The sequence below is a fragment of the Marmota flaviventris genome, chromosome 6 (assembly GCF_047511675.1).
Source record: "Marmota flaviventris isolate mMarFla1 chromosome 6, mMarFla1.hap1, whole genome shotgun sequence".
Classification (NCBI taxonomy): domain Eukaryota; kingdom Metazoa; phylum Chordata; class Mammalia; order Rodentia; family Sciuridae; genus Marmota; species Marmota flaviventris.
Genome location: NC_092503.1, coordinates 28,311,406 through 28,338,421, shown reverse-complemented (window position 1 = coordinate 28,338,421; position 27,016 = coordinate 28,311,406). Strand labels below are relative to the sequence as shown.

Below are 27,016 nucleotides of genomic sequence, written 5' to 3'. Positions count from 1 at the left end.
AAATGTCACCTTAAACTGCATTTCCGGTCCTCACAGGAGGGCCTGAGCTCCGCTGCACCAGCACCGCTGCCCCGGTACCCCTGCACTGGTGGGATTACCCCTTGGAGCAGAGTTGGCGACCTTGCTACGTGGGACGCGCCCAACCTGGCCAGAGCCACTGCAGAATCCTGAGGCTGGCGGGAGGAAGTCGGCTGGGGGCGAGGCCGGCGAGACCGAGACCTCGGGTTGGAGCAGCAGCCTGGAAGAGACTTTGCGCGTTCTGTGAGCCACTGCATTAGTGGGGGAGCCTCTCATTTGACTTGAGCAATCAAAATATTCTGGATATTGGGGTTTAAATTATTACAGTTGATTTCAGCCGTTCTTTTTAATTTTTAATGTGAATACTAGAAAATATAAAATTACACTTTTGTCTTACATTGTGTGTGTGTGTGTGTGTGTGTGTGTGTGTGTGTGTGTGTGTATCTCTGACCTCAGGGAATTGCTGACATGTTCAAAGCTCAAACTGCTTTCCTATAAGATCAGAGAGCAGAAAAATTGAATAAAAATTTAAATTGTCATCATTTCATTTCCATTCATGAATAATATACACAAATATGTATTCTCAAATGGATATGACCTTATATCCAGTGAAATATGTAAATGCGCCACTGTCTGGGCTACATCCCACTATTGGGAGGAAACTGCCTTAAAATAACTCCATCCCAGGCACTGTGTGCAGTTCACAGCAACTCAAAAGAAAAAAGAATTCCAGGGGCAGTGGTGCATGCTTGTAATATCAGTTACTTGATAAGCCATCACAGGAGAATTTGAGATCCTGTCCAAAATTTAAAGTGTGTGTGTGTGTGTTAGCACAAATGATGCACATATGAGGAAGATGGGAGATGGGAAACAAACCCGGGATCAGCGGACTTTTCTTTTTTAGGTATTCAGAGGTGGAGTCAATTGGTGGAACCCTGGCATGGCTTATGTGGGGAGGCAGAAAATGGCAAGGGTCTAAAGCCAGTGTCTGAGTTTTAGATGCTTCCTTTAGGGTGGGACAAGAGGTCAATTCCTGGAGTGTATTGGGGTTGCCCTTATTAATTAGGGTGGTTCAGGAATGTGAATAGGGCATTTCTTGGAGCTTATTATATTGGGGTCAGCTGACCCATTAGGGTGTGCTGGTGGGGTGTCAGGTGCCAGTTCCTTTTGTATTCCTTCACAGTGGCTAAGGCCTGGGATTTTAAATGAAAGAAACTTAGGGAAAATGTCCTTGGACTTATTCTCCATCTCTCTCTCTATCTGTCTATCTATAGGGGTTCAATAGTAGAGTATCCATATGTCCACTTCCTAATCTTGCAACAACAACAAAAAGGACCAGCCAAGAACCTGTCATTCTGATTTCATTCATTCCTGGGTTGTGATACCCATAATAAGAATCTATCAGGGCCAAGATCCGTTTTCCCAGACGTGAGAATTGAACATCCCAGAAATCAAGGTAAGTGTGGAAAGCAAGTTTTATTTAAAGTATAGAACAGAGATAGACTACTCTGCAGAGGAGGGGTCCCAGAACTGGGTGTCAGAGGAAGTGGTGGTGTCCTGCCCCTTTTGTTCTCATGGCCTCTTCTCCCAGCATCCTGCTTACTAAGACCAATGACCAGAAAGTGGGCCAAAGGTGGAAAGATCCAGACAGGAAGCTAGTGGCCCGGAGGCATTAATTAACAACTCCAATAACTACCTGCAGAGAGGAACAATTCCCTGGTGGAAGGCCACCTTGGCAACAGGTAGAGGAGGGAAAAGTGCTCTGGAGGTTTTGGCATTTCATTTCCTCCTGAATCAGCCTCCATCTTTCTGACCCAATCATTTATTACCATATCGACTGCCTATTTGTGTCCCCTCCAGTTGGATGCAACCTACTGTCCCTCAGAAGTTAAGCTAACTAGGCTCAGTGGGGCCCGAAGCCCTGTCCAATCTGGCACTTGGGTGAAGACTCTCCAATTCATACACAGCCTATTGAAGTGGGGACTGGCTTCCACATTCTGATTAAGTCTTTGTGTCTGGATCCCTCCATTCTTTCAATTCTTTTCTAGACACCCTCCTCAATGCTCAGGAGACCCAGGATTCTGTGCTACACAAGTGAGCAACCTGAAAGCCAGGAAATGGTGAGTATTCATTCATTGGCATTTTGAGACTGGGCAGGGAGGCAGTTTGAAGCCAGCCCAACTGGCAATGACAGGAAGTAGAAATTGTGGCTGGGGATTCCTGGTGGTCCTATCCAGAATCTGACAGCCTGAGGGTTTCTCTGTGGCAGCTAAGCTCTCAGGCCCCTCTGAGCAGTCTAGTGGACTCAGGTCAGCATTTGAGATCCTGGGTGTCCTGTTCCATTATTGGATGGTACTTTTCAGCCCCTTCCTGAAGCCCTACGTGGGCTTCAATGTTCTAGTAGCTCAGCATCTCCCCAGATTTTGTGGTGAAGACTGGGATAACCACAGGGGAAAACCCAACTCCATGGGTTATGTTCTTGCATGAGAGAAGCTGTGCTTTGTAGGGGCCTGTTTTTATTTTGAGCTTTTGAACAACCTTAATATGTTTTTAAAAACATGTTTATTAAATTTATATTGTCACCAACATTTGTATATACTCATAGGCTCTCGAGTAGCTATTATCTTTCAGATTTTGGTTTGATTTGGTACTAGGAATTGAACCCAGGAGTACTTAATTACTGAGTCACATTCATAGCCCTTTCTATGTTTTATTTTGAGAGAGGGTCTTGCTAAGTTGCTTAGAGTCTCACTAAGTTGATGCAGCTGGCTTTAAACTCATGACTCTCCTGACTCAGGCTCCCAAGCCACTGGGATTACAGACATGCACCACCTCACCTGACTCTTTCAGATTTTTATAATAGATATTCTAACAGCACTGCCCAAGCTGTAGGAAATCTATTTGATTGGTGCATTAAATCCCTGATGCAAATTTATGTCAAGTAGCCAGTGGAGAAATGTTTTGTAAAGCTTTTCTGGGAATAATCAGGGCTCTGTGGTTTCTAACTCCTTTTTTGTACTACTGGTGGGGATCATAGTCCACAAAATTGTTGGCAAAACAATGTAAATTCATTTGTTTGCAACCTATGAAGATTTGCACATGCTCGGTCACCTTTGCTTCCAGAATTTGGAACTTCAGAATATAATAACTTGAACAAAACAATGTTAAAGTTGAGACATTCGGTGCATGAACAAACTCCTTCTAAAAGCAATTTGGTAGTCCTGGAGTTATTACTGGGGCAAGTTAGTGGTGAAGCAGAGCTCAGGACTGTTTGCTCGGGCTATTAGTGGTTTACTGTATTTTCCCCTGTTAAACCCACAATGCAAGCTAGAGAGAAGCTAATCTGCCAGCAACAGCAGTTGGCAAAATATGCTGGCAAATCTCTTTTAGAGATAAACTGACACCTTTGAGATTTGGCTATTTGTCTGCCTTGATCCCAGCCATTGAAGCACTTGGAAAGACTCTCAAGGCCATAAAAAATCACAATATTTTCAGTGGTTCAGATACTTTTGAATCACTTCTCCCCCATTTCTCTTTATTGAGGTTGATGCTGGCTGTTGGGGATTTGGTTCCAAACATGGTACTTTGCTCAAGACACGGTGAATGCCCAAGTGTACCCCAGATTTTCCTACTCATTGAAGATAGAAATTTTTAAAATTGCTTAAAGTATCTAAGTCTCTCAACTCATTTATGACTCTCAAAGAGGCACTCATAACATGAATAGCTTTTTATTATGTCTGGAATTTTAATATTCTGTTTTATTTTCAACATCATCCCCATTTAACATTTGCCTTTTCTTGTGATGCTAAGCTTTGAACCCAGTACCTTGAGACACTTGGTAAAGGAAAACTTTCCTTCCATAAAAATATTGGCAGTTCTGAAATTTTTACAGGAACAAGCTATAGATTGGAACTCATTAAGTGCTAAACACTCATAAAGACTCCAATTGGTACAATGTATTTTTCTCATTTTAACTCTGATGCAGGCTAGAGAGTAGCTCAACTGTCAGCAACATTAGTTGGCAGATTACCCTAGCAAATCTCTTCTAGGCAGAAGCCTAGTCCTTCAAGATTTAACTTTTTGCTCCTGATCCCAGGGATTGAAGCCCACAGTCGCACTTACTTGAACATAAAAAACCATCACTTTTTCTGTGTTCTTAGTACTTATGAATGTGTAGATCCTTCTTTAGCACTAGCTAAATTAAGATATAAACCACTGGAAAATTTAGAGTTAGGGTGTTATATATGTGGTGTTATATATCTTCCTCTTCTCAGGGTGACATTGACTGTTGGTGATTCTGTTCCAATTCTGAAGCATATTGCCTAAGGCTGGACTAAGACCCAAGCCTACCCCAGCTTTTCGTAATCATTTAGTGTCAGACCCTCCTATTCTTCTGTATTCCCAACATCGCACTCCCATAAGATATACCTTTTACTGTTGTGCTGGAATTTGATTTCAGTGCCTTCCATAATGTATAAACACATTACACCAGTGAACTGTGCCCCCAAAGTCCTTTAGATTTGGCCATATCATCCATTTACATGTAATGTTATTCTTGATGTGTTTAGATTTATGTAGGCCTTTCAATTGCTATTAAATTTTTACATACATACATATTCCCCCTATGGGTTTTTGTTTGAATTATGATTCCTTATTATTTCAAAGTAACTTCTATGTCTCTTTTACATGATAGTGATGAGTTTTATCATGTACATAAGTGGTGTGTATAATTGAGTCTTTTATGTCCTTATGTATATTTTTTATTTTCTCAAATTCTATATATTTCTTTCTTAACATGTATGCCTGTAAAATATTACGTGTAATATATCACATGTATATGACATCTATATAAAGCTATGCAGAGTTTCACAATATTTGTCAAGGTGGACAGTTTGATAAAAATAGGTCCTGGAAACCATTTTCCCCCTTTTACTATGTATCTCTTCCCCAATGTCCATTGCCCCTTCTCCATGCCCTGGGTTTCATGTGCTTTGACCAATGCAGCTGTACCCTTCAGTGTTATCATGGTTCATATGTACAGTAATTTTTATAAGCATATGCTTCTGCTGGGCAATGATCATGTATTTTCTTTTAATATATTTTTTTAGTTGTAGTGGAACACAATACCTTTATTTATTTATTCATTTTTATGTGGTGCTGAGGATCGAACCCAGGGCCCCTGCACATGCTAGGCAGGTGCTCTACTGCTGAGCCACAACCCCAGCCCCGATGGTGTATTTTTAATAGCCAGTTTCTTTCAAGAAATAACAACTTTTACTCCCTCTTTAGTTCATAGTTTTTTGCTCCATATTTTTACTGATACTGTTTAATTTTGTCTCAGAGATGTGATTTTATTTCGACTTTTTTTCTGATTTCTAAAGATATTGAGCTATTTTATGATTTTTGAACATGATTATTGAAACATTATGTTTCTCCTTATAAAGTAGCTATTCAGCTCTCTTGCTGTGTTGTCTTCTTCTTCTTCTTTTTTTTTTTTTTTGGTACCAGGATTGAACTCAGGGACACTCAACCACTGAGCCACATCACACCCTGTTTTGTATTTTATTTAGAGATAGGGTCTCACTGAGTTTCTTAGTACCTCAGTTTCATTGAGGCTGGCTTTGAACTCACAATCCTCCTGTCTTAGCCTCCCCAGCCACTGGGATTACAGGTGTGCACCACCATGCCCAGCTCCTTTCTTTCTTTTAAAAGTGTTTTGTTATATGTGAAGTGATTAGTTTCTCCCAGTCTTTCACTTCAGTTTTTACCCTTTAATGGTATCATATCATAAGTACACATTTTATTTTAATATTTTCCAGTTTGGGAGTCAAAAGATATTATTTTCTTTAACTTTGGAAACAAATAACTGTCTTTCTTACTGTATTTTCATTGTTATTATTATTTTTTTATTTAGGAGATTAAAGGCAGGTATGTCATGGTGCTCAACCACATTCACAGTTCTTTCTAAAGTTTATTTTGAATAAGCATCTCACTAAGTTGCTCAGGCTGACCTTGATCTTGCAATTCTTCTATTTTTTCCTTCTAAGTAGCTGGTATTACAGTCATCCACCAGTATATCAACTGTATAAATCCCTGTCTTATAATAACTTTGGTATATTTTATATTTTTCTTTTATATTAAAGTATTTCTTACTAGTAAAAATGATTTCTTAAGTCATATTAGGAAAGGATGCAATGGCACTTTTGTCACACAGATACCCCATTTTCCCATCAGCTTTCTTTGAAAAGGATGTCATTTTTCTCCTTTACTACAGTACAGTTTCTATCTTTTATTATGGTCTAAATTGCCAGCATCTTCTTAAGGATTCTTTCTTTAGTTCCACAGGGATAATTATTCATCTCATTATGAGGTCATACTCATTGCTATAATGTTATATCCTATATTCATATGTGGCATAATGTATTTATCAAAGGAATTTCACATACACTGATGTCTACAATATAACTTAGGTATGTAGTGGTCTATACCAAGTTGGACTGTGTCAATACCCTGTATCATTTGCAAAATGACAGAATCACCTTATGATGCATTATCCAGAATGTATCCCCATCATTAAGTGAGGCATCATTATATATAAGCATAATTGTTACGATTATATAATATATAAATAATATGCAGTTTTTATTTGTGAAATTTACCAAAACTCTTTCAATTTATTTGTGTTCTAAATGCAACATCTGACATTACTGACACTTTTTAATATCTTTAAATTTTGCTCATTTGCTTAGCATTTTTCTTTACTCTTTTTTTTTTTAAATAAAAATTGCTTTTTTCGCCAGGAACAGTGGCACATGCCTATAATCCCAGTGGCTTGAGAGGCTGAGGCAGGAGGATTGTGAGTTCAAAGCTAGCCTCAGCAAAAGCGAGGTTCTAAGCAACTCAGTGAGACCCTGTCTCTAAATAAAATACAAAATAGGGCTGGGGATGTACCTCAGTGGTCGAGTGCCCCTAAGTTTAATTCCGGGTACCCACCCCACAAAAATTGCCTTTTTGAAAATATCAAAACTGATAGTTAGCTAACGAATTCTCAGTTTCTTTTTAAATTTATCATTTTATAGTGTGTGATTCTTTTTAACCTTAATGTAGACACATAACACATTTTTCAGGTTTATTGGTATAATTACCTATACATACATATTTAAGGTGTACACTTTTATCTTTTAACATGAACACATCCATAAAAACAGCCCGGTGATCTACAGAATTAATATATCCATTACCCCAAAGTATTTTCTAGTTCCCTTTTGAGGTCTCTAATTTCTGCTCTTCCCCACCATATTTATTTAATGAATTTGATCTTATTAATCAAGGCAAATACTGGACCAGCATCAAAACTATACATATCAATAAATTATTACAAAGGAAACATACCATATAACTACTGTTTATATTAAGAAATGGAATATTAATATTAATTAATATTAATGAACCTTCATGTCCTCTTGCTTTTACTATGCACTCCTGTTTCCTTAGTGGTAACAACAACTTTTCTTTTCCAAATAGTTCTTTTTAAAACAAAACAAAACAAAACAAAAAAACAGAAGTAGACCATTTATTTGCTTAATTTAAAAAAAAAAAAAAAGTGTACAAGAAGGCAGTTTATTGTCTAGGAAACCAAACCTGACTACAATCTTGCTTGATGATTTGTTGGTGGAGCAAATCTGAGGGTGATCCAGGGATCAGAAACAAGAGGGATAGCTCAGGATGTCAGGTTGGGCCATTAAAACGGCAGTCAAGAGAGGCTACCTGAGGATAAGAATTGGTGGGGTGGGTGAAGAAAACAAAGAGTGGATATGGGTTACTGGAGACTAGCTGGGGTGCTCAGTTAAAACAGCTCACAAAGTGGATCAACAGCAAATTTAAGCTGGATGAGTAGTGTCTAGAAAGAAAGAAATAACAAGAATTGGGGTGAAAAAAGAGTATGCATCTCTGGTGTGTGGCAGGGAGTCAAGTGTGTGGTTACACTTATCTAATTATACCACCAACTCCTGGTCCTTAGAAATTTTCAAATATTAGGCCAGTGGCATAAGTGTCATGCTGTCACAACATTTTATGTCCTTTCCCACTTAGGATCCACTTTTTTCTCATAGTCTGGATCCTGTACATCCTCACTCATTTCTTCTTCCTCAAATGCTTTCTCCTCCTCCTTCACCACCTTTTCTGCTGCTTTTTCCAGTTTGCCCTTTCATCCATCTTCTCCTTTTTCTGATTCTTGACTCTCAACTATGCCACGTTTTCTCTGCATTTCTCTGACGTTGTTGTGGTACTGGGAACAGGCTTATAGGAATCTCAGGTACCAGGGTCCTGATTTAGGGGACCTGGACTGTGGAAGATGGTGGCAGATGCAGTCTAGTTGGTGGTGAAGGCAGCAATGGCAGCTACCTGCTGGAACATTCTGAGAGTATCTGGGTGCATTTCTATTTTGTCAAAGAGTAGAATTGATGAAGGTAGTACCAAACCAATCTTCAAAGTGGTTCTACAATTTTGCATGGCCAACAGAAGTGTCTGACAATTCCAATCACTTAACAGATTTGTAATTTTTAGACATTTTATTAGATCTTCTGCCTTTTTATTTCATGTTCTCCTTCCCAATGGGTATTCAATAGTGTATTAACTTTAGTGTTAACTTGTCTTAGTAGTATTGATTTATACTCCTATTTGTATATTTACATGACAGTTGAATATTTCCTCCTTTGTGAAGTGCATTTAAAAATGTTTTGAATGTGCTTTATACTCTTTTGGTATGTCTTTTTTCCACATGTATTTAGCACCTCATTCATTCTGCAATGTAAACCTTTTGCTACATATGTACTCTGCAAATATTTCCTCTGACTTCATGTTTTATCTTTGATCACTGTGCATACATTGATCTAAAATGAAAAAAGTGGCCTTCAGAGATATGAATCCATAGAAATTTACAGGGAAATATCTTAGATATTGAGTAACAGAGATAACAGATATATGTAGATTCCCTCCTCATAGTATTAGAGAAGCACCATGCACATGTATTGTAAGGGGATGACCAAGGACATGCACAAAGGATGACTAGAGTGTTAATTGGGATAAACTGAGGTTCCATGGGATAGGGAAAGTTTCCTAAGACCTGCTATCTGGACATGGCTCTCTACTCTCCATTTGGATTTGACTCATTCCAATGAGATTACTTATGTTTGGTGATCTATGAATTTTGTCCCTTCAGGATTTTGGAGACAGTGTATGATGCCACTCTTTATCCATCTTACTCACTTTTGTAGTTCTTCAACCTGTCCTGCTCAGTTCTGCCAGCCCAGGGTCCCCTCTTCTTTCTTCGTTCTCCTGTGCACAAAATTTCCTTTTCTGTAATTCTGTCAAATACTGTGTGAAAGGATAAACTCACTGGAGGATCTGCCATCTATGGTGCTATGGTGCCCAGATCCTGTGGAGTTTGAAGGTTGTAACCTGTTGGGAAACCACCATGTTCTATAAAAAGATAGCTTATCTGTCTTTATGCTTTTGAAGGTTGCATCTACATGAAAACAAGTGAAGCATTTGTGACCACAAGACAAGGAATATTAGCAGTTACCAGAAGCTGGAACAATTCTCTTCTAGAGCCTCCAGAGAGAATGTAACTTTGTTAGAACTTTAATTTAATCCTGTATCACGATAATGAAAATATCCATGACTGTAAAAGAACAAGTTTCTATTTTTTTAAGCTGTTATATTTGTGATTATTTCCTTCAGTAGCAGTAAGAATCCAAGGTTGTTTGTTTGTTTTGTCTTGTTTTCAAGTTAAATTGACTATGTGGCCAAACTGAAGCATGCTAAAGTGGTAGGTGTCACAAATAAGTAGTGACTGGCTGTATAGGTAGTACACATATTTGGAAATCACAATTGAATGGTGAATACCTTATTGTCAATAACAGCTTGGTCAGGCAAATTCTTCAGTATGAACTATTAATGTGTTTTTATTTTCTTTTCCTTAACTACTGCTTTCTCAGAATGTCACTGTGGTGTGACTGGAGAAAGTCGTCCCTCTATCCTTTAAACAACTTCTCAATACTTATTCCTTATGAAATATTTTGCTCTAAAACTAAGGGGAATATTTTTATTATTTGCAGGGAGCAAACCTGATTTACAAAAGAGGAGGGTTGGGCTGGGGATGTGGCTCAAGCGGTAGCGCGCTTGCCTGGCATGCCTGCGGCCCGGGTTCAATCCTCAGCACCACATACAAACAAAGATGTTGTGTCTGCCGAAAACTAAAAAATAAATATTAAAATTTCTCTCTGTCTGTCTGTCTCTCTCTCTCTCTAAAGAAAAAAAAAAAAGAGGAGGGCTGATGCTGACAGAAATTTCCTGATCAGACTTAGTTTTCTTTTGGGAGATTGGCAGATTTCTTTATTATTTCTGACTTCTACTTGATTCAGAGCAGGGAATTTGCTGGCTCACGTTTCTTTCATCTTTTTTTTTTTTTTTTTCTGGGTAAATGTGTTTGTATCTGATTTGTCTTGTTTGTTTCTGTAAGTATTGCATTTGCCTAGATTCCCACCAACGTCTTTGACATGGTGAAATTTAGGAGTTCTGTAGCTTCTTTGCGTCTCTTGCTGTCGTAGTTTTGTTCGCTCCCTAAATGAGAAATATCAGAGTTTGCAAAGTGGATATTTTCAAGGTCATAAAAAATGAAGTGTGCAATGTTGGGAAAAATGAGAAGGAATGGAAAAGCCAACCAAGGTTGTGTTCCTGGGCTTGTGACCAAGGCGGTGACTTTTTGCTTCAATGGTCTCTAAAGTAAATTTTCATATATGTAGATAAAAAATTAATTTGACTATGTCCACATATATTGGACTGTTATCCATTTCTAACCTGTCTGAAAGCTGTCACCAGGGCTATTAATCGGTCTCCCAATTTCTTATTGTGCAGTGTTCAGTGACCTTGAAACCATACTTTGAACTCCCTTTCCATAACTTTATAAAGCTGAGAGCAAAATATCAAGTAGAACTTAGAACAGTTAGTATAACAAATAATAATTCCTGCTGCTTAGATGATGGTTTCTGAGGCTATAATTAATGACATTAAAAACTTAAATTTAGGATTATCTGGCACATAGGAAAGCAAATCTTTCCAAAAGAACGTATCTACTACTACTGTAGCAAAAATGTCACTAATACATTTTTATAATTTCTCAGTATTACCTATTAAATTATGTATGTGATATATCATTGTCAAAGTTTTACCTCCCTGCCAAAGTTTTATAATATACTAGCAGTCGTACAAGTTCTTTTCAGACATGTTTTTTAGAATTTGCATTCATTTTAGCTACTTAATGAAAATTACAATGATAATTTTAGAATAAACAAATAAATTGTCATTACAAAGGTCATTGTAGCATTTGGAAAGCACACAAAGCTCACAAATAATTATGTGACTCATTAATGGGATACTGTCTTCTTCATCATCTTTGTGTGCATAAATATGTAGGAATACACATTGAAGATAAAACCCAAGGCCTCCTGCATGCTAGGTAAATGCTATACCACTGAACTGCACATTTTTTATGTTTTGTTTACTAGTGAATGTGTCACCATACCCTGTCCATATGTCAGTCAGCATACAACATTGAAGATTATACAATTTTTAGAGAGATTTACATCATGACAGGGTGAAGATTGCAAACATATTCAAAGTATTTTCTGTATGTAAAGTTATCAAAATTGCCAAACACACCAATAGCAGAAAGGTGTTGAACTCCCATTCCTATAACTTTACAAAGCTGAGAACAAAATATCAAGTAGAACTTAGAACAGTTAGTATAACAAATAATAATTTCTGCTGCTTAGATGGTTTATAGTCAATAATTCATAGTCACTCTAAATGCTCCAAGAGGTATAGAGCAAGAAAACACAGGGCCCCAGTAAAAGTAGATATGAACCTATGCAACATGAATGTACATTTTTCTTCTTAATTGATTTAGAAAGAAGTGTTATAAAACTATACATATACATTTTCCTCTTCACCATCTTTTTCATCTTCTTTTTTGGTACAAAAGATTAAATCCAGTGGCACTCAACAACTGGTCCTTTCTATTTTGAGACAGTGTCTCGCTAGTTTGCTTAGGGTCTTGCTAATGAGGTGAGGCTATCTTTGAATTTGTGATCCTCCTGCATCAGCCTCCCAGTCTGCTGACCCACATAATGGGGACTGACAATCAGGATTCTGCATTTTTTTGTGCGGTGCCAGATTGGTGATCTCAGTCTGTCCTGAAGCCCTCTCTGTACCTCCTTGCTCACACCCCTTCAAAGTGGATGTTAAAGACAGGATCATGACAGGAGAATTCTGATTGATATATTTTGGAGTAGTTGTGGCCTATGGTGTTTTCAGTCATTTTTTCCTCCCCAGATGTCACACATTTTTTAGTGTTTTCCAAATGTATGGTAAGCATGATTTTCCTAAATGTTATCTTTACTCACCCAATTCACTATATTCTGTAGTATGTTTCATTGTAGTACATTTCAAATAACACTGCATTTTAATTCACTTTTTATCTCTGAATTTTGGATGTAATTTTTAAAAATATGTGTGTACATTCACGAGAGGAAAACAGGATTATCACCTGACTCGGCCTCTATAAAAAAATGTTTGTTCCTAATGCCAGGTGTGGTAGTGTGTGTGTCTATAATCTTGGCAGCTCAGGAGGATCACAAGTTTGAGAATAAAAATAAAAATGGGCTGGGGGAATATTGATCAGTGGTTAAGCACACCTGGATTCAATCCCTGGTACCAAAATAAAAAAAAAAAATTGAATCTCTTGTCTATTTGTCTTCTGTAAGAATAGATAGCAAGTTTAGGGCCCCCTTAGGGAACTTTAGAGTGTGATGTATCTTCAGTCTCTGCCATGTCTTTGACTTGTCTTGGTTTTCAGAATTGCATGAAGTTGACCCAAGATCAGCTTCCCAGAAACACATTATTGGTCAATCATGTAGTTTCTGGAATTGAAGAGAAATGCAGAGATGATTCTTATCCTCTTTCAGATGAGGAGAAAAAGTAGGTGTCATTCAGGGAGGAAAGATGATAAATTCTCAGAATTGTAAATGGAGAATAAACTATCCCACAGAACTAGGAAAACCATCCCAGAGAATTTGTGCAGGAGCCTCCAAGGGAAAACTCACTATATGCAGATGGGAAGGAATACTGCAGAGCCTCATTGTGGGGATGGTCATACAGTATTTAAGCAAGTAAGAGGGGGATTGGAGAATGTCCCATTTCCGCCTCACTTTCTCCTTATCTATGTAATGTATTTTATCAGTCACATTTGAAAGATAGAAGAATTATTCCTAAGAGGACAGATATAGGCAAACTTCAGGAAAAAAATCATATGCAATTTAAGGTCAATTTTTGAGCCTGTAAAAGAATATCATGAATGGCTAAGATAGTTCTTAATGAGGAGTCTCCCTGGAGGTATTAACCCTCTGCTACCACCATTCATGAAAGAAGCCCTTAATCTGAGAGAAGGTACAGGGCATTAGAAAACTGGGGATCAAGAGGCAGAGATGTTTGTAATTGGGATATGATGGAGAGAGTGATGATCTATCTGTGGGTATAATTTTTATTGTTGTGGGGCTACTTTTAGACTGTTAGATTAGACAAATACAGATATAGGTAATAAGTGACATTTTTCCTAATATTGCAATAGTTGGAAAGCACCAAATATAAGATCTGGATGCATCTCAAAGTTAGGCTGTGAAGGGCTTGCTTTCATAGGGAAGAGCAAATAAAATGTAAAGAAGGTGAAAGAGGAATGGATAAATGGAGGGCAGAACCTTCAGATCCAGCTGGGCACACTAGCACATGCTAGTAATCACAACTACTCAGAGGTTGAGGCAGAAAGTTCACAAGATGTATGTTAGTGTGAGCAACTTAGTGAGATTCTGTCTCAAAAGCAAAAATAACAAATTGAAAAGGCCAGGGATGTACCTCATTGTAGAATGCCCCATTACTACAAAAATAAAATAAAATAAAATCAAAATGAAAGAATCCTTTACCCTGAAGCCAGTCTATACTTATGAGTTTTTAGAAAAATGGTGTGTATGTTGGTTTAGGCTGACATGAGATGGTTCAATGTTCCAAGGTTTGTACATAGGGGAGAAACTTAAGCTAAGTTTGGTTAACCAAAATTTTTTTCTGATCACTGAATGTGAAAGTGTTCAACTAAGGGTTTTTGTTTTTTGTTTTGTTTTTGTAGTGCTGGGGATTGAACCCAGGGCCTTATGCATGTGAGGCAAGCACTGTACCAACTGAGCTATATCCCCAGCCCAACTAATTTTTTTTTTTTTTTTTTTTTTTTTTTTGTGGAAAAACGTGGGACTTTGAAAAGTGAGTGTCTGAATCACCATAGTTAAAATAGGGGGATCATGTAAGTCATGATGAGAAGGGGCTATTTGCTGCTGAGGAGAGCACAAAAATTGGAGGGAATATCTTTAGCTATTTCCTAGGATTGCCTATGTGACCCATCTTCCATGCTCTGTACATGTTTTCTTTTTTTTTAATATTTATTTTTTCGTTTTAGGTGGACACAATATCTTCATTTTATTTTTATGTGGTGCTGAGAATTGAACCCAGGGCCTCACACATGCTAGGCGAGCACTCTACCACTTGAGCCACATCCCCTAGCCCTCTGTACATGTTTTCTATTGTCACTTTCCCAAGTTATATATTTTACAAGAAGTTGGTATACCTAAGTAAAGTGTGTTTCTTTGTTCCATAGTAGTTCTATCAAATTATGTAACTCAAGTCTGTAGTTGTAAGGATCAGAGATATTAGCCTTATTACTGGAAATAGCAAATTCCTGTCTTCAAATGAAATAAGTGCTAGGGATGTAGCCTAGTGGTAGATCATTAAGTTGCCTGAATGTAATCCCTAGTACAAAACAACATCAACAAAAACTCATCAAGTTTGAGTATTTTTACTCAATTCATGGTGCATACTTACTGATTAAAATTGTGTGGATAAAATTGGGAAGCAGAGAAGCCTGAGCTCAGTGACTTCAAGCAAAAGCTTATCTTAAACCTGCAAAGAGGTCCTTGAATATTCATATGTTCTGATGGCATTAGAGGCAGATTTTCAAGATGTGGGTTTGAGTCATAGATAATCACTCCTGACAAAGAAGCCAAGAGAAGGGGGAAGACTCAGAATGTAGTTGGTTTTCAGTTATGTTTCCCAGATCAAGGCCTACATTGAGTTTTATTCCCCAAATACCTTGTATATAAAACTTATAAACTCCCATCACTACAATTCATATTTGTGTTTAACATGTTTTAGCTACTTAATTTCTTTTTCTTCTCACAGTAGTTAATTTTAGCTCTTGAAATGATACATTCCCTACATCCGGAGACTTGCCTCCACTCTTACACTTTAGTCTTACTCATATCGTGAATTCATGACCTTCAGCATTGAATATATTTAATTTTTGACAAATAAATCTACTACCCTAGATTTCCATTGGGGGTGTTGGTGGGTCATTAGATATTGCTAAAGAAGAAAACCATGCTTCCTTTACATTCCAACTGGACACTCTATCAACTTTAAGTACACAAGAATGAATAAAATGTACATTAAAATCAGATAATATTCATTGCCCATAGTAATTTAGAAAGTTCTTGAAATAAAGAATAATTAGAAGAGACATATCCTCTAGACTATTAAAGAAACTTTTGAACTACACTATTAGTACTTACTGAGCATAGAAGTATATGAAATGATTGTCTGATCAGGAGTAGGTTGACTTTGTGCTTTGCTTTTTATTTTGTTTTGTTTTGCAAGTGATATCACAGCAGTGACTTTGTGTCCTTTTATTTACATTGATATTTTTATACCATATATATCTACCAGATTCTTTCCCAATAAAGATAATTGATTCTTTTTATTATTAAGTATCTTTTCAGAATTTTTAAGAATAATCTATATAAATCATCATATTTGATACATATTCTTCTTTCTTTGTAATTTCTCTTTGCTTGTGGCTTGCTTTGGGGAATGTAAACTCTTAGTTTTTGTTTACCAGAGATATCAGCCTTATTACTGGAGGTTCTGAAGCAAACACTAGTTCTGTATGTTTTCATTTTATTCCACTTCGAATTCAAAGACATACACATAACATCCTCCCTACATTTTCAGTAAAAGAAACAATTTCCAAGTGCTTTAAAATTCTTAAATATAGCTCAAAAATGATGGATGAAAGAAAACCTACCATTGAAAATACAAGTCTCAGAAACTCTCTTTTCTTTCTATTCTTTATTGCATGTATCTCAATCATGTGATTAAAAAGCAAAGCATCAACCCTAAATTTATTTATAAGTTTGATACAATTAAATTTATTTTTTATTTACATGAAAAAAATTTAATATATGAAAGCTGCCATTTTTAATGTGTGTGCTAAAATATAAAATATCACTTGATTTTGCTGCTTTTTTTCATTAGTTCTAATTAGCTATACATGACAGTAGAATGATTTTGACACACTGTACACAAAGAAGTATGATTTCTCATTCCTCTGGGCTGTACATGGTGTAGAGGAACACCAGCAGTGTAATCGTACATGTGTATATAGGGTAGTAATGTCTGTCTCATTCTATCATCCTTCCCTTCCCTACAGCCCCACACCTCCCCTGACTCCCCTCTGCACAATCCAAAGTTCCTTCATTCTTCCCTCCACTCCGCCCCTACTTATCAGAGAAAATATTTGGCTTTTGGTTTTAGGGGATTGGCTTATGTCACTTAGCATGGTATTCTCTACTTCCATCCATTTACCTGCAAATGAATAATTTCATTCTTCTTGATTTTACTGCCTTCTTAATATGTGTCCATTTCCCTTCTCAGTTAAAATAACTGACCATCCTACTCTGAAATTTCTTTTAATTCCATAGTTTATTTTGACCTTTATAGTCTATTTTTTTTGTTTAATGAATAATAGTTCAGATAAACTTGGGCAAAACCCAGGTGCTACCATATACTGGAGATTTGACAAAATGTCCTAAAAGATAAAAACTATTACTGCCTTCATAGATTATTTTGAGATTTATTCATTAAGATACAAAAAACTCTTGGAGAGATATCTATATTTTTAAGGGAGAGAAAATTCTTATTGCAATTTGCCATAATAATAAAATGTATATAAGCCTTAAATATTTGAATGCAAATTCATCAGCCTCCTTTGGACCATTGGCATTTGCATCACTATAGAGCTTGCTACTTACTCAAACCCAAACCACATCTTAGAAATACAGAATCACTGTCTGTCCTTTAGTAAATTCTCCAATACATGGTTGCACACATTAAAATTGAGAATCACTCTTCTAACTCACTGTAAGATTCTTATCTGAAAAGTATACATAATTTCTCTTAAAAACATAAGCAATTAAAATATATATTCTGTTTCTTTTCTTAATTTTACATTTTATTTCATAAAAGTGTAGTATGTACACTGATTTTTGTTGTTGTTGTTTGCTTATTTTGGACTTATGTCATTCTCTCTCTTGAGACATTCTCTTTCTTCAAACTTAGATAATATGTTAGAGAACATTACTATATTAAAAAATGTCATATTGAATGATTAAGTTCACTCCCCTATGTGAAAGCCAATTCTAACTCTCATTACAATTTGTGTCAAGTTAAAAACTGTGTCAGTGATCATATGGTTGATGTGATACTTATTTACTCATTTTTATTTCAGGAACCCTTGACATTCAGGGATGTGTTCATTGATTTCTCTGAAGAGGAATGGGAATGCCTGGATTCTGCTCAGCAGACTTTATATAGAGATGTGATGTTAGAGATCTATAGAAACCTGGTATTTTTGGGTGAGCATAAATTTCCTTTAGAATTCCTAATTCATTGTCAATATTTACTTTTCTTCCTTTGTAGAATATTTCTTGGAAGCTTCTGTTCTGCATGAAAATGTTATAGATTCTTGTTTTTAGGATGAAGATTGGGCTTTTTTGAGTAGAAAATAAAATGTTAAAGGTATTTGTTTTTATATTTAACCTATCTTTTTTATTATTCTTTTTACTTTTGATAGTTCAAAATAGTGCTCACAATCAGAAGATTGAAAATATTTCTAAAGTATTTGAATGATTCTGCCAGGAAAAAAAAAAACATTTGGAATAACAATTGTCTAGAATCTTCTATGATATATATATATATATATATATATATATATATATATATATATATATATATATATATATGTATGTGTGTATATATATATATATGTATATATATATATGTATGTATGTATGTATATATATATATATATATATACATACATACATACACACACACACATATATTCTAATGAGTACAGCATTAATATTGTTTCTATTAAGAAACAATAGTAGTTACAACAACAGTACCACAATGAGTCATATTCCATTTTCCAATAAACACATCTTGTTCTAAGTCATCCTTAGTCATCTTTCTGTCCCAAAAGAAATAACCTTGGAATTTAAAGAGAAAAGCTACAGTAGCCATATCAAAGTGAGTAGAAATCAATGAAGCAAAGGACACATAGAAGAGGTCTAAATGTCAAAGATGAAGTCACATTTTGAAATGTTAATTGAGAAGCTATAAATCAATAGAATGCTTTTTCAAACCTAAGTTTATTTCTGTTGCAATCATTGAAGAGCATAGCTTGTCCTGTTTATCATGCTTTCTAATTCTATAAGCTCTTTCTTTTTCTCCAGTCATCTCCCTACTTTCAAATTAACAACCATCTCCCCAGTGCCTGTGAGGGTGTGCATAAGTTGACAGACATTTATCGATCTTGAAAATATGCACACATTTGTGCCTACCTCTAGCTTAAACAACCTCAATGTATTAAAATCAAAGAACAGGTTCTCTGATTTAAATATTTATTCTTTCAAATTTTCTCATCAAAGCTTTGTATGAAAGCTTATCCTGGATTTTCTGGGAAATTTTTCTGCCATGTAATGGATATGAATCAGTCACAATGCTTGCTCTTAGTGGCTATATAATTACAGCTGAATATTGTGGTTTAAATAATGATTCTTAAATAAGAGTCATTCAAAATTTTTTGAGTTAAATTTTCTCTCATTTTTGTGTCTCTTTTTGAGTTTCACTGTTTAGAGTAGCTTGTGCCATAGATTTTCTCACATCAGTGAATATTGTTTTCATTTTACACATATAAGTTATAATTGGATAAAAATTTTTATGACTTCACATTTTAGGACAATATTAGTCAAAATTAAAATATGTATGAACCATTTAATTTTCAATTGAATTACATATGCTTTTACATGCTTGTATAAATATTACCCCAGTTTTGTTTATGACTTGTGTATAGTCTCTTTTTTTTCTTTTATGCCACTGAGGATTGAACCCAGGGTCTTTTGCAACCAAGTGAGTTGTATTGCCAGCTTTAGTATCTTGATTGTTTACTCTTCTTAGGTGATTATTCATATAATTCATCTAAATTTTATGTGTGTGTTTATATAATTTACATGTATTTTTATATATTATAGTATTTTGCAATTAATTTTATCATATATTATGTACATTTATATAATAAAATTTAGATGAATTATATGAATATTTAATATTATATGAATATATTATATATATATATCCCCCCCACCCCGGGATTGAACTCAGAAGTGCTATAATACTGAGCTACATCCCCAACCACAATTCTACTTTTATTTTGAATCAGGTTTTTGCTAAGTCATTTTTTTTTAATATTTAGTTTTTAGTTGTAGTTGGAAACAATACCTTTATTTTATTTATTTATATGTGGTGCTGAGGATGGAACCCAAGGCCTTGCATGTGCTAGGCAAGTGTTCTACCACTGAGCCACAACCCCAGCCCTTGCTAAGTCATTTTATATTTGCATTTCCCTGCCATAGCCTTCCAAGTAGCTAGAATTATTAGCATATTCATCATCTATATGTAGGTGAATCTGTTCTCTTGTCTTGGAGCAAGATTTTAGCATTTTGTTTTATTTTATTTTTAATTTTTTTTTAGTTGTTGATGGACACAATACCTGTATTTATTTATTTTTATGTGGTACTGAGGATCAAACCCAGTGCCTCACACATACCAGATAAGTGTGCTACCACTGAGCCATAACCCCAGCCCCAAGACTTTAGCATTTTAAAGGTAGCTCACAAAGAATGTTACAATTCTGTTTATCTTTTATATTTTTTTCAAATTTTAATTGTGATCAAAACCATTTACTTACTTTCACTTAAACTTACTGTCTTACATATTTTAAATATACTGTTCAGTAGTGTTGTTTCAAATTATTTGGTAACATATTTCTGGAAAGCTTATATCAAATAAAAGTAAAATTCAATTCTCATTAAAAGAATTTGTCTCTCACCCTTCCATCCCAAACACCATTTCTTCTGGCCTGTATGTTTGATTATTTTAGATATCTCATAAGTAGAATCACATGGTATTTGTCTATTTGTTAATGACTTCTTTCAGTTCACATAATATCATAAAGATTAATCATTATAGATGTTATAAAATTTCTTATTTGTAAAGTTGAAAAACGTTTCATAGTTTACTTCAAATTTCCTTCATCCACTCATAGGAAAGGATATTTCATTTGTGTTACATATTTGGCTCTATAGAATTATGTTGTAATGAGCACAGATGTGTAAATATGTCTTGATTTGACCATCAAATCAAGGGCCAATTGCTACACTGTCAGTTTTGTTACATATGTCAATTTGTCTAACTTCATTTTAACATAAAACTATTGGATATTGTACCTTTTATTATTTTATTTAATTAATTTATTTATTTTAATTGTAGTTGAACACAATACCTTTATTTTATTTATTTATTTATTTACGTGGTGCTGAGGATAGAACCCAGGCTTGCATGTGCTAGGCAAGAGCTCTACCACTGAGCCACAACCCCAGCCCAACCTTTTATTATTTTTATATCAGAAAGTATTTGTTTTATTTTGAATATGATTTAGTTGTTTATATACCCTGGATACTTCAAAAAAATTTTAAAATAACATTTTGTTTCTCCAAAAAGTTATATTGAATATCTGATAGGTAATACATGGACTTTCTTTAGAACTCTTTGGGAGGTAAAGGCACTTTCTTTTTGTACCAGGATTGAATCCAGGGATACTTATCCACTTAGTCACATCCCCAGCCCTTGATTTTGTTTGAGACATGGTCTCCCTAGTTGCTGAATCTGGCTTTCAACCATTGGTGAATTATTGGATATTACTTCTACTTTTGATTTCCAACTAACTACATTATGTTACAAAGCAATTTCAATATTTTAATAATGATTAACATTTGTGATTTTTTTTACCAAGTCTCTTGGAGATAATATTCCATGAACTATTGAGAAGAATGAATCTCTAAATCTAGTTGGTTCATAATACTTTTTGAAGTTTTCTAATACCTGAGTATATTCCCAATGCTTTTTTCTTCCTTTGCATTAATTGGGGGTTGATGTCCTCTACAATTACTGTGTTGCTTTCTATGGTGTTGAATTCTCTAGTGATTGCCATCTATATTTGGGAAGTGTGATTTGAGTTTCACATGTATTTATTACTGTTTTATTTCAGAGAAGGGCCACTTTCATCTTTATACAATATTCTTTGTCTCTTATAATCTCTTATTTAATAAATTTTGTCATCTTTACACTTTTAAATGTAATATCCATTTCATACTTTTATTTTAGTCTTTTTTGTGACCTTAGATGTAAGGAGAATATCCTGTAGGTTTAGATATGATATAGTTATGTATTTTTAGTTTTAATCTTATTAGTCATGTGTTCTGAGTGGTGTTTGATAATAGTGCATTTGTACTTAAATTACTGACTAGCAGGAACTTTGTACTATAACTTTGTTAGATTTTTTTTTCTTAAATTTTTTTCTACTTTTAAAAAACTGCTTTAATTTGTGGTTTATAAATTTTTATAGTGACATGTTTTGATTCCTCCCTATTTCCTTTTATATCTTCTATATCTATTTTGTTACTACTTGGAATTATATAAAAGTACTTAGTTAACACTGTATTTTAAATTGAACTTCAGTTCCTTATAAAAATCTGTGTCTTTACACGTCTTATTAATGTTTTATTATTGATATCACAGCTGATTTTATACCTTATACCCATTAACAGCGATTTATGATAATATTTATGCTTTAGTCTTTTATATTCTATAGCAGAATTAAATGTTTTATGGGCCACCATGATAGTAAAATGGAGTTTATGTTTGTGTGTATTTTGTTTTTCCTCAAAAGCTTTCATATTTTAGTGACTTTTGTAGCTATGCAGCTTTATTTTATTGGAAAGATTCAGTTTAGTAAGTCTTGTAGGATAGGTCTAAAAGTGAGGATATTTTTGAGCATACCTTGCATATCTTGAAAGCCTGTATTTTTCATTACGTTTGAAGAATAGGATTTGTTGATATAGTCTTCTAGGTTGATATTTTTTCTTTTAACACATGACTGTATGCTCCAATTCCTTCCTAGGCTTCAATTAAGAAGTCACCTATTAACCTTATAAAAATATCTTTATAGATGACACCTCTCTTTTTTTCTTGGTCTGCTCAAAAAAGTTCTCTTGAGTTTTAATGCTTTAATTATAATTGCTTTACCTTGAGTCTTTGAATTGAGTTTGTAACATTTGATGTATTTTCCTCCCTATATTTCTACTTTCTCAGACATTATTTATTTTCGGGGGGGTGGGGTGCGGTGTACCAGGGATTGAACTCAGGGGCGCTCAGCCACTGAGCCACATCTTCAGCCCTTTTTTGTATTTTATTTATTGACAGGGTCTCAGTGATTTGTTTAGTGCCTCCTTTTTGCTGAGGGTGGCTTTAAACATGTGATCCTCCTTCATCAGCCTTTTGAGCTGCTGGGATTACAGGTCTTATACATTATTTCTCAAGGAATATTTCTAGTATACAATTTCTCCTTTTGTCATTATTTTTTTTCTGAATTTTATTCACTTTTTTCATTTTTTGGGGGGGGGGTATTTATTTATTTATTGCAGTGCTGGGGATTGAACCTAGGATCTTGAGAATGTTAGGCAAACTCCTTAACCACTGAACTATACCCACATTCCCAGGCCTGGTATTTAGTTAGCATTTAATGCAGCTGTTTAGAGTATTCACAGGAGATTGATTTTGGATCTTTGCTGTGGATACAAAAGTCCTTGAATACCAAGTCTCTTATATAAAATAGTGGCACTTTTCTTTATTCTTAATTAGTTCATTAAAGATCTTTTAAATGGTTAATTGGCATTCTTTATATAATTAACAACTCTCAGTTTCCTAACTCTCAATTTCTAGTGTTTTATATTGTTTCTTTGCTTGAGTCAATTTTCCCCTTTTTCATGTGTGTGTGTTTGTGTGCTGTTATTTTCATTCAGATTTTTCCATTTAAAAACCCCTTAAAATAGATCACTCTAGTCATTTTAGACAATGTTTGGAATTTACCAAATAAACAAAAATAGGTCAGGTATATAAAGGGTTGTGGGTGTAGTTCAGTGGTAAATGCCCCTATGTTCAATCCCAAAGTACCCCCCAAAGATAAAAGGGAGAAAACCACTTTCTGAAATGTTTGAGTCACATGTAGAATCTGAACAGTTTGAACTGAGAGACTATGTGATTTGATGGTGTTGTGGAAACATTACTTAAAGTCTAAGTGTTGTGTTCACCTGTGGTGCTATGAAATCTCAAGATGGTTTTGGAAGTTCTCATAAATAAATTTTTTCAGCATATTGAGTTCATATACTTCTGGATTAATGATGGCCCTGGATTATACTGATTTCTTATTTATATATTCACCTTGATAAAACTTTATATATTTGCAAATTTTTATATTCATCACAGTAAGTGGAATAATTTGCTATTTTTACTTCTTTCAGGTATATGTTCTCATCAAGCCCAAGAATTTGCACCAGAGCAGGAAATAAAATATTTATTCCAAAATATGAAAAAGGAAAGGTATGGAAAATATGACATTGAAAATTTACTTTTAAATAAAGAATGCAAAATTGTGGGAGGGAATATAGGTCAGAAAAATTATTTTAATGAACATAACAAATGCATGACTATTATTTAAAATTAAAATTATACTGTCATCAGGTATCAGTAACATAACATCTCAGAAGACTGCTTAATTCATGTCAGTAACTTTTGAGGACCTATGTGTGCCTTTAAATACATTTTCATAGCATTTTTTACATCATATCTTGCCTCTAAGGAAATTTGGAAATTTTGCTATGGAGACTATTCCATGCTTCAGTTAGTAAGTGGAATATTTTGAAACGTAGCATTGAGTTAAACATTCACTCAAACATTTCTCTAGACAAGAGATTAAAAATTAGAAAACACATTTCTGACTGATTAATCTGATCATTACTTTACAAAAAGGCTGCAATGAAAAAACAATTCCACCTGTGCTAAAGCATAGAATTTTGATGAATGTGAGAAGAGTTGTACTTACCTATTGCTTAATCAAATTTTAGATATAGATATTTGAAGAGACTTCTACATTTATGATAAATCTTTCAAGATGTGTACCTAGGTCTTTTCCCTAACTAATTACCAGTATATTTATTTTGGTGTTAAAAAATGTAAATTCTGTGAAACTCATAAGAATTTATTTTTTTAAATCTTAGAAAACATCAGTGTGATCATTTTAAACAGAAGCTTCACAAAGATAATAAAAGTGAGAAAGTTTTTAATCGAGTGTCAAAATTTATCTATCCAAGCTTTGATATTCAAGAAAAGAACGACAAATGTATGGGACGTTTAAGAGCTTTAAATAAAATTGCAAGCATTACTGAACACCAGAAAATTCATACTGGAGGGAAGTCCTACAAATTTAAAGAATGTGTAAAACCATTTAAAGATTACTCAATCCTTTATCATAGCAGTGACAAACCCTACATATGTAAAGAATGTGGTAAAGGTTTTAGTCAACCTTCAACCCTTACTAAACACCATATGATTCACTGTGGAGAGAGCCCATACAAATGGAGGAAATGTGTCAAAGTCCTTAAGTATCACTCAACCCTTATTAAACACCACAGTATTTATAATAGAGAAAAGCTCTACAAATGTAATGAATGTGGCAAAAGTTTTAATCGAAGCTCAAACCTTATTGTTCACCGTAGAATTCATACTGGAGAGAAGCCATACAAATGTGAAGAATGTGAGAAAGCCTTTCATCAAAAATCACACCTTACTCAACACCAAAGGAATCATTCTGGAGAAAAGCCCTACAAGTGTAAAGAATGTGGCAAAGCTTTTACTGTTAGGCCAAGCCTTATTGCTCACCAGAGAGTTCATACTAGAGAAAAGCCATACAAATGTGAAGAATGTGGCAAAGCTTTTAATGAAAAGTCACACCTTATCTGCCATCAGAGAATTCATACTGGAGAAAAGCCATACAAATGTAAAGAATGTGGCAAAGCTTTTACTGTTAAGACAAGCCTTATAGCTCACCAGAGAATTCATACTGGAGAAAAGCCATACAAATGTAAAGAATGTGGCAAAGCTTTTACTGTTAGGCCAAGCCTTATAGCTCACCAGAGAATTCATACGGGAGAAAAGCCATACAAATGTAAAGAATGTGACAAAGCTTTTACTCAAATCTCAAAACTTATTATTCACCAGAGAATTCATACTGGAGAAAAACCATACAAATGTAAAGAATGTGGCAAAGCTTTTATTGAAAGATCATACCTTACTCAACACCAGAGTTTTCATACTGGAGAAAAGCCGTACAAATGTAAAGAATGTGGCAAAGCTTTTTATCTAAACTCAAAACTTACTGTTCACCAGAGAATTCACACTGGAGAAAAGCCCTACAAATGTAAAGAATGTGGCAAAGCATTTAATCAAAACTCAAGTCTTAATGTACACCAGAGAATTCATTCTGGAGAGAAACCATACAAATGTAAAGAATGTGGCAAAGCATTTAATCAAACCTCAAGTCTTAATGTACATCAAAAAATTCACACTGGAGAGAAAACACACAAATGTAAAGGCCATGGAATGAGGCAAAATTGTTAAGTAATCCCTCAAGTGTTACCAAGCAGCAGAGAATTCATACTTGAGAGAATCCTTACAAATATAAATGTTAAAAAGCATTTATTGTGACATCATACTTTATTGATCACCAGATAATTCAGAGTGGAACAAAGCCCTACAATTGAAGAAAAAATGTGGCAAAGTTTTTATTCAAAGTTCAGCATTTTAAAAATGTCAAACATTATAGTAGGGATTAAACCCTACAAACGTAGAGTATGTGACAACACTTTTAAGAGAAGCTCCCACCTTACAAATCACCACCATAGATATAGTACCTGAGCCCTATAAATGTAAAGAATATGTCAAAGCTTTATTCAAATGAAAAAATTATACATTATCAAAACCTAATTCTTGTTAATATCTGCATAAAACCCTCTGTCCAAGATGCATAGCTAATATGTCAGCAAAATGTTTAACATTGAGAAAAATGTTGACATATGAGAAAAATACAGCAAAGTCATTGTTTTCCATATATTTCTGAAATGAGCATTATCAGAGAATTTCTATAAGTATAGAAAACATGGCATTACTTTTAACAGTTTCTTAAAATTTACTGGGCATCATTAGTTGATGTGATAGAAATAAAGTAACCCTCAGATATCAACATAGTGCAAATAGCTCATCCCTGAAAAAAAATATTTGTTTATTACAAATAAAAACTAAATATATATATACTCAAAAACTGGAGAAAAGTATTTTTTCCTCTAGGTAATTATATCAAAGGAAAAATACTCATTAATAAGAATTTTAAATTTGACTTTTTTCTTGTGGTGGTGATGAGGATTGAACCCAGGGCTCTCGAATGCTAAGCAAATGTTCTACCACTGAGTCACATCCGTAGCCAGTGTATTCTGTATTTTGTGAAGACTTTGCAATTATATTTGAAATACTTTATTCACATTGTGAAAGA

General features: G+C 34.7%; 1 protein-coding gene across 1 annotated transcript; it reads left to right on the top strand.

Moving 5' to 3' along the window:
• Positions 1-26,417, top strand: LOC114095267 (zinc finger protein 85-like). The gene is made up of 8 exons (XM_071613790.1): positions 1-261; positions 1,293-1,474; positions 2,067-2,138; positions 17,741-17,867; positions 23,934-24,012; positions 24,690-24,884; positions 24,948-26,062; positions 26,238-26,417. The coding sequence occupies exons 3-8, from the start codon at positions 2,079-2,081 to the stop codon at positions 26,273-26,275; spliced, it is 1,614 nt and encodes a 537-aa protein (XP_071469891.1). The 5' UTR covers positions 1-261; positions 1,293-1,474; positions 2,067-2,078; the 3' UTR covers positions 26,276-26,417.
• The last annotated feature ends 599 nt before the right edge of the window (positions 26,418-27,016 follow it).

Coding starts and splice junctions, on each gene's coding strand:
- LOC114095267 (XM_071613790.1), top strand. CDS start 2,079: ATGCTCAGGAGACCCAGGATTCTGTGCTACACAAGTGAGCAACCTGAA. Junction 2,139..17,740: donor AACCTGAAAGCCAGGAAATG/GTGAGTATTCAT, acceptor TTTTTATTTCAG/GAACCCTTGACATTCAGGGA. Junction 17,868..23,933: donor TAGAAACCTGGTATTTTTGG/GTGAGCATAAAT, acceptor TACTTCTTTCAG/GTATATGTTCTCATCAAGCC.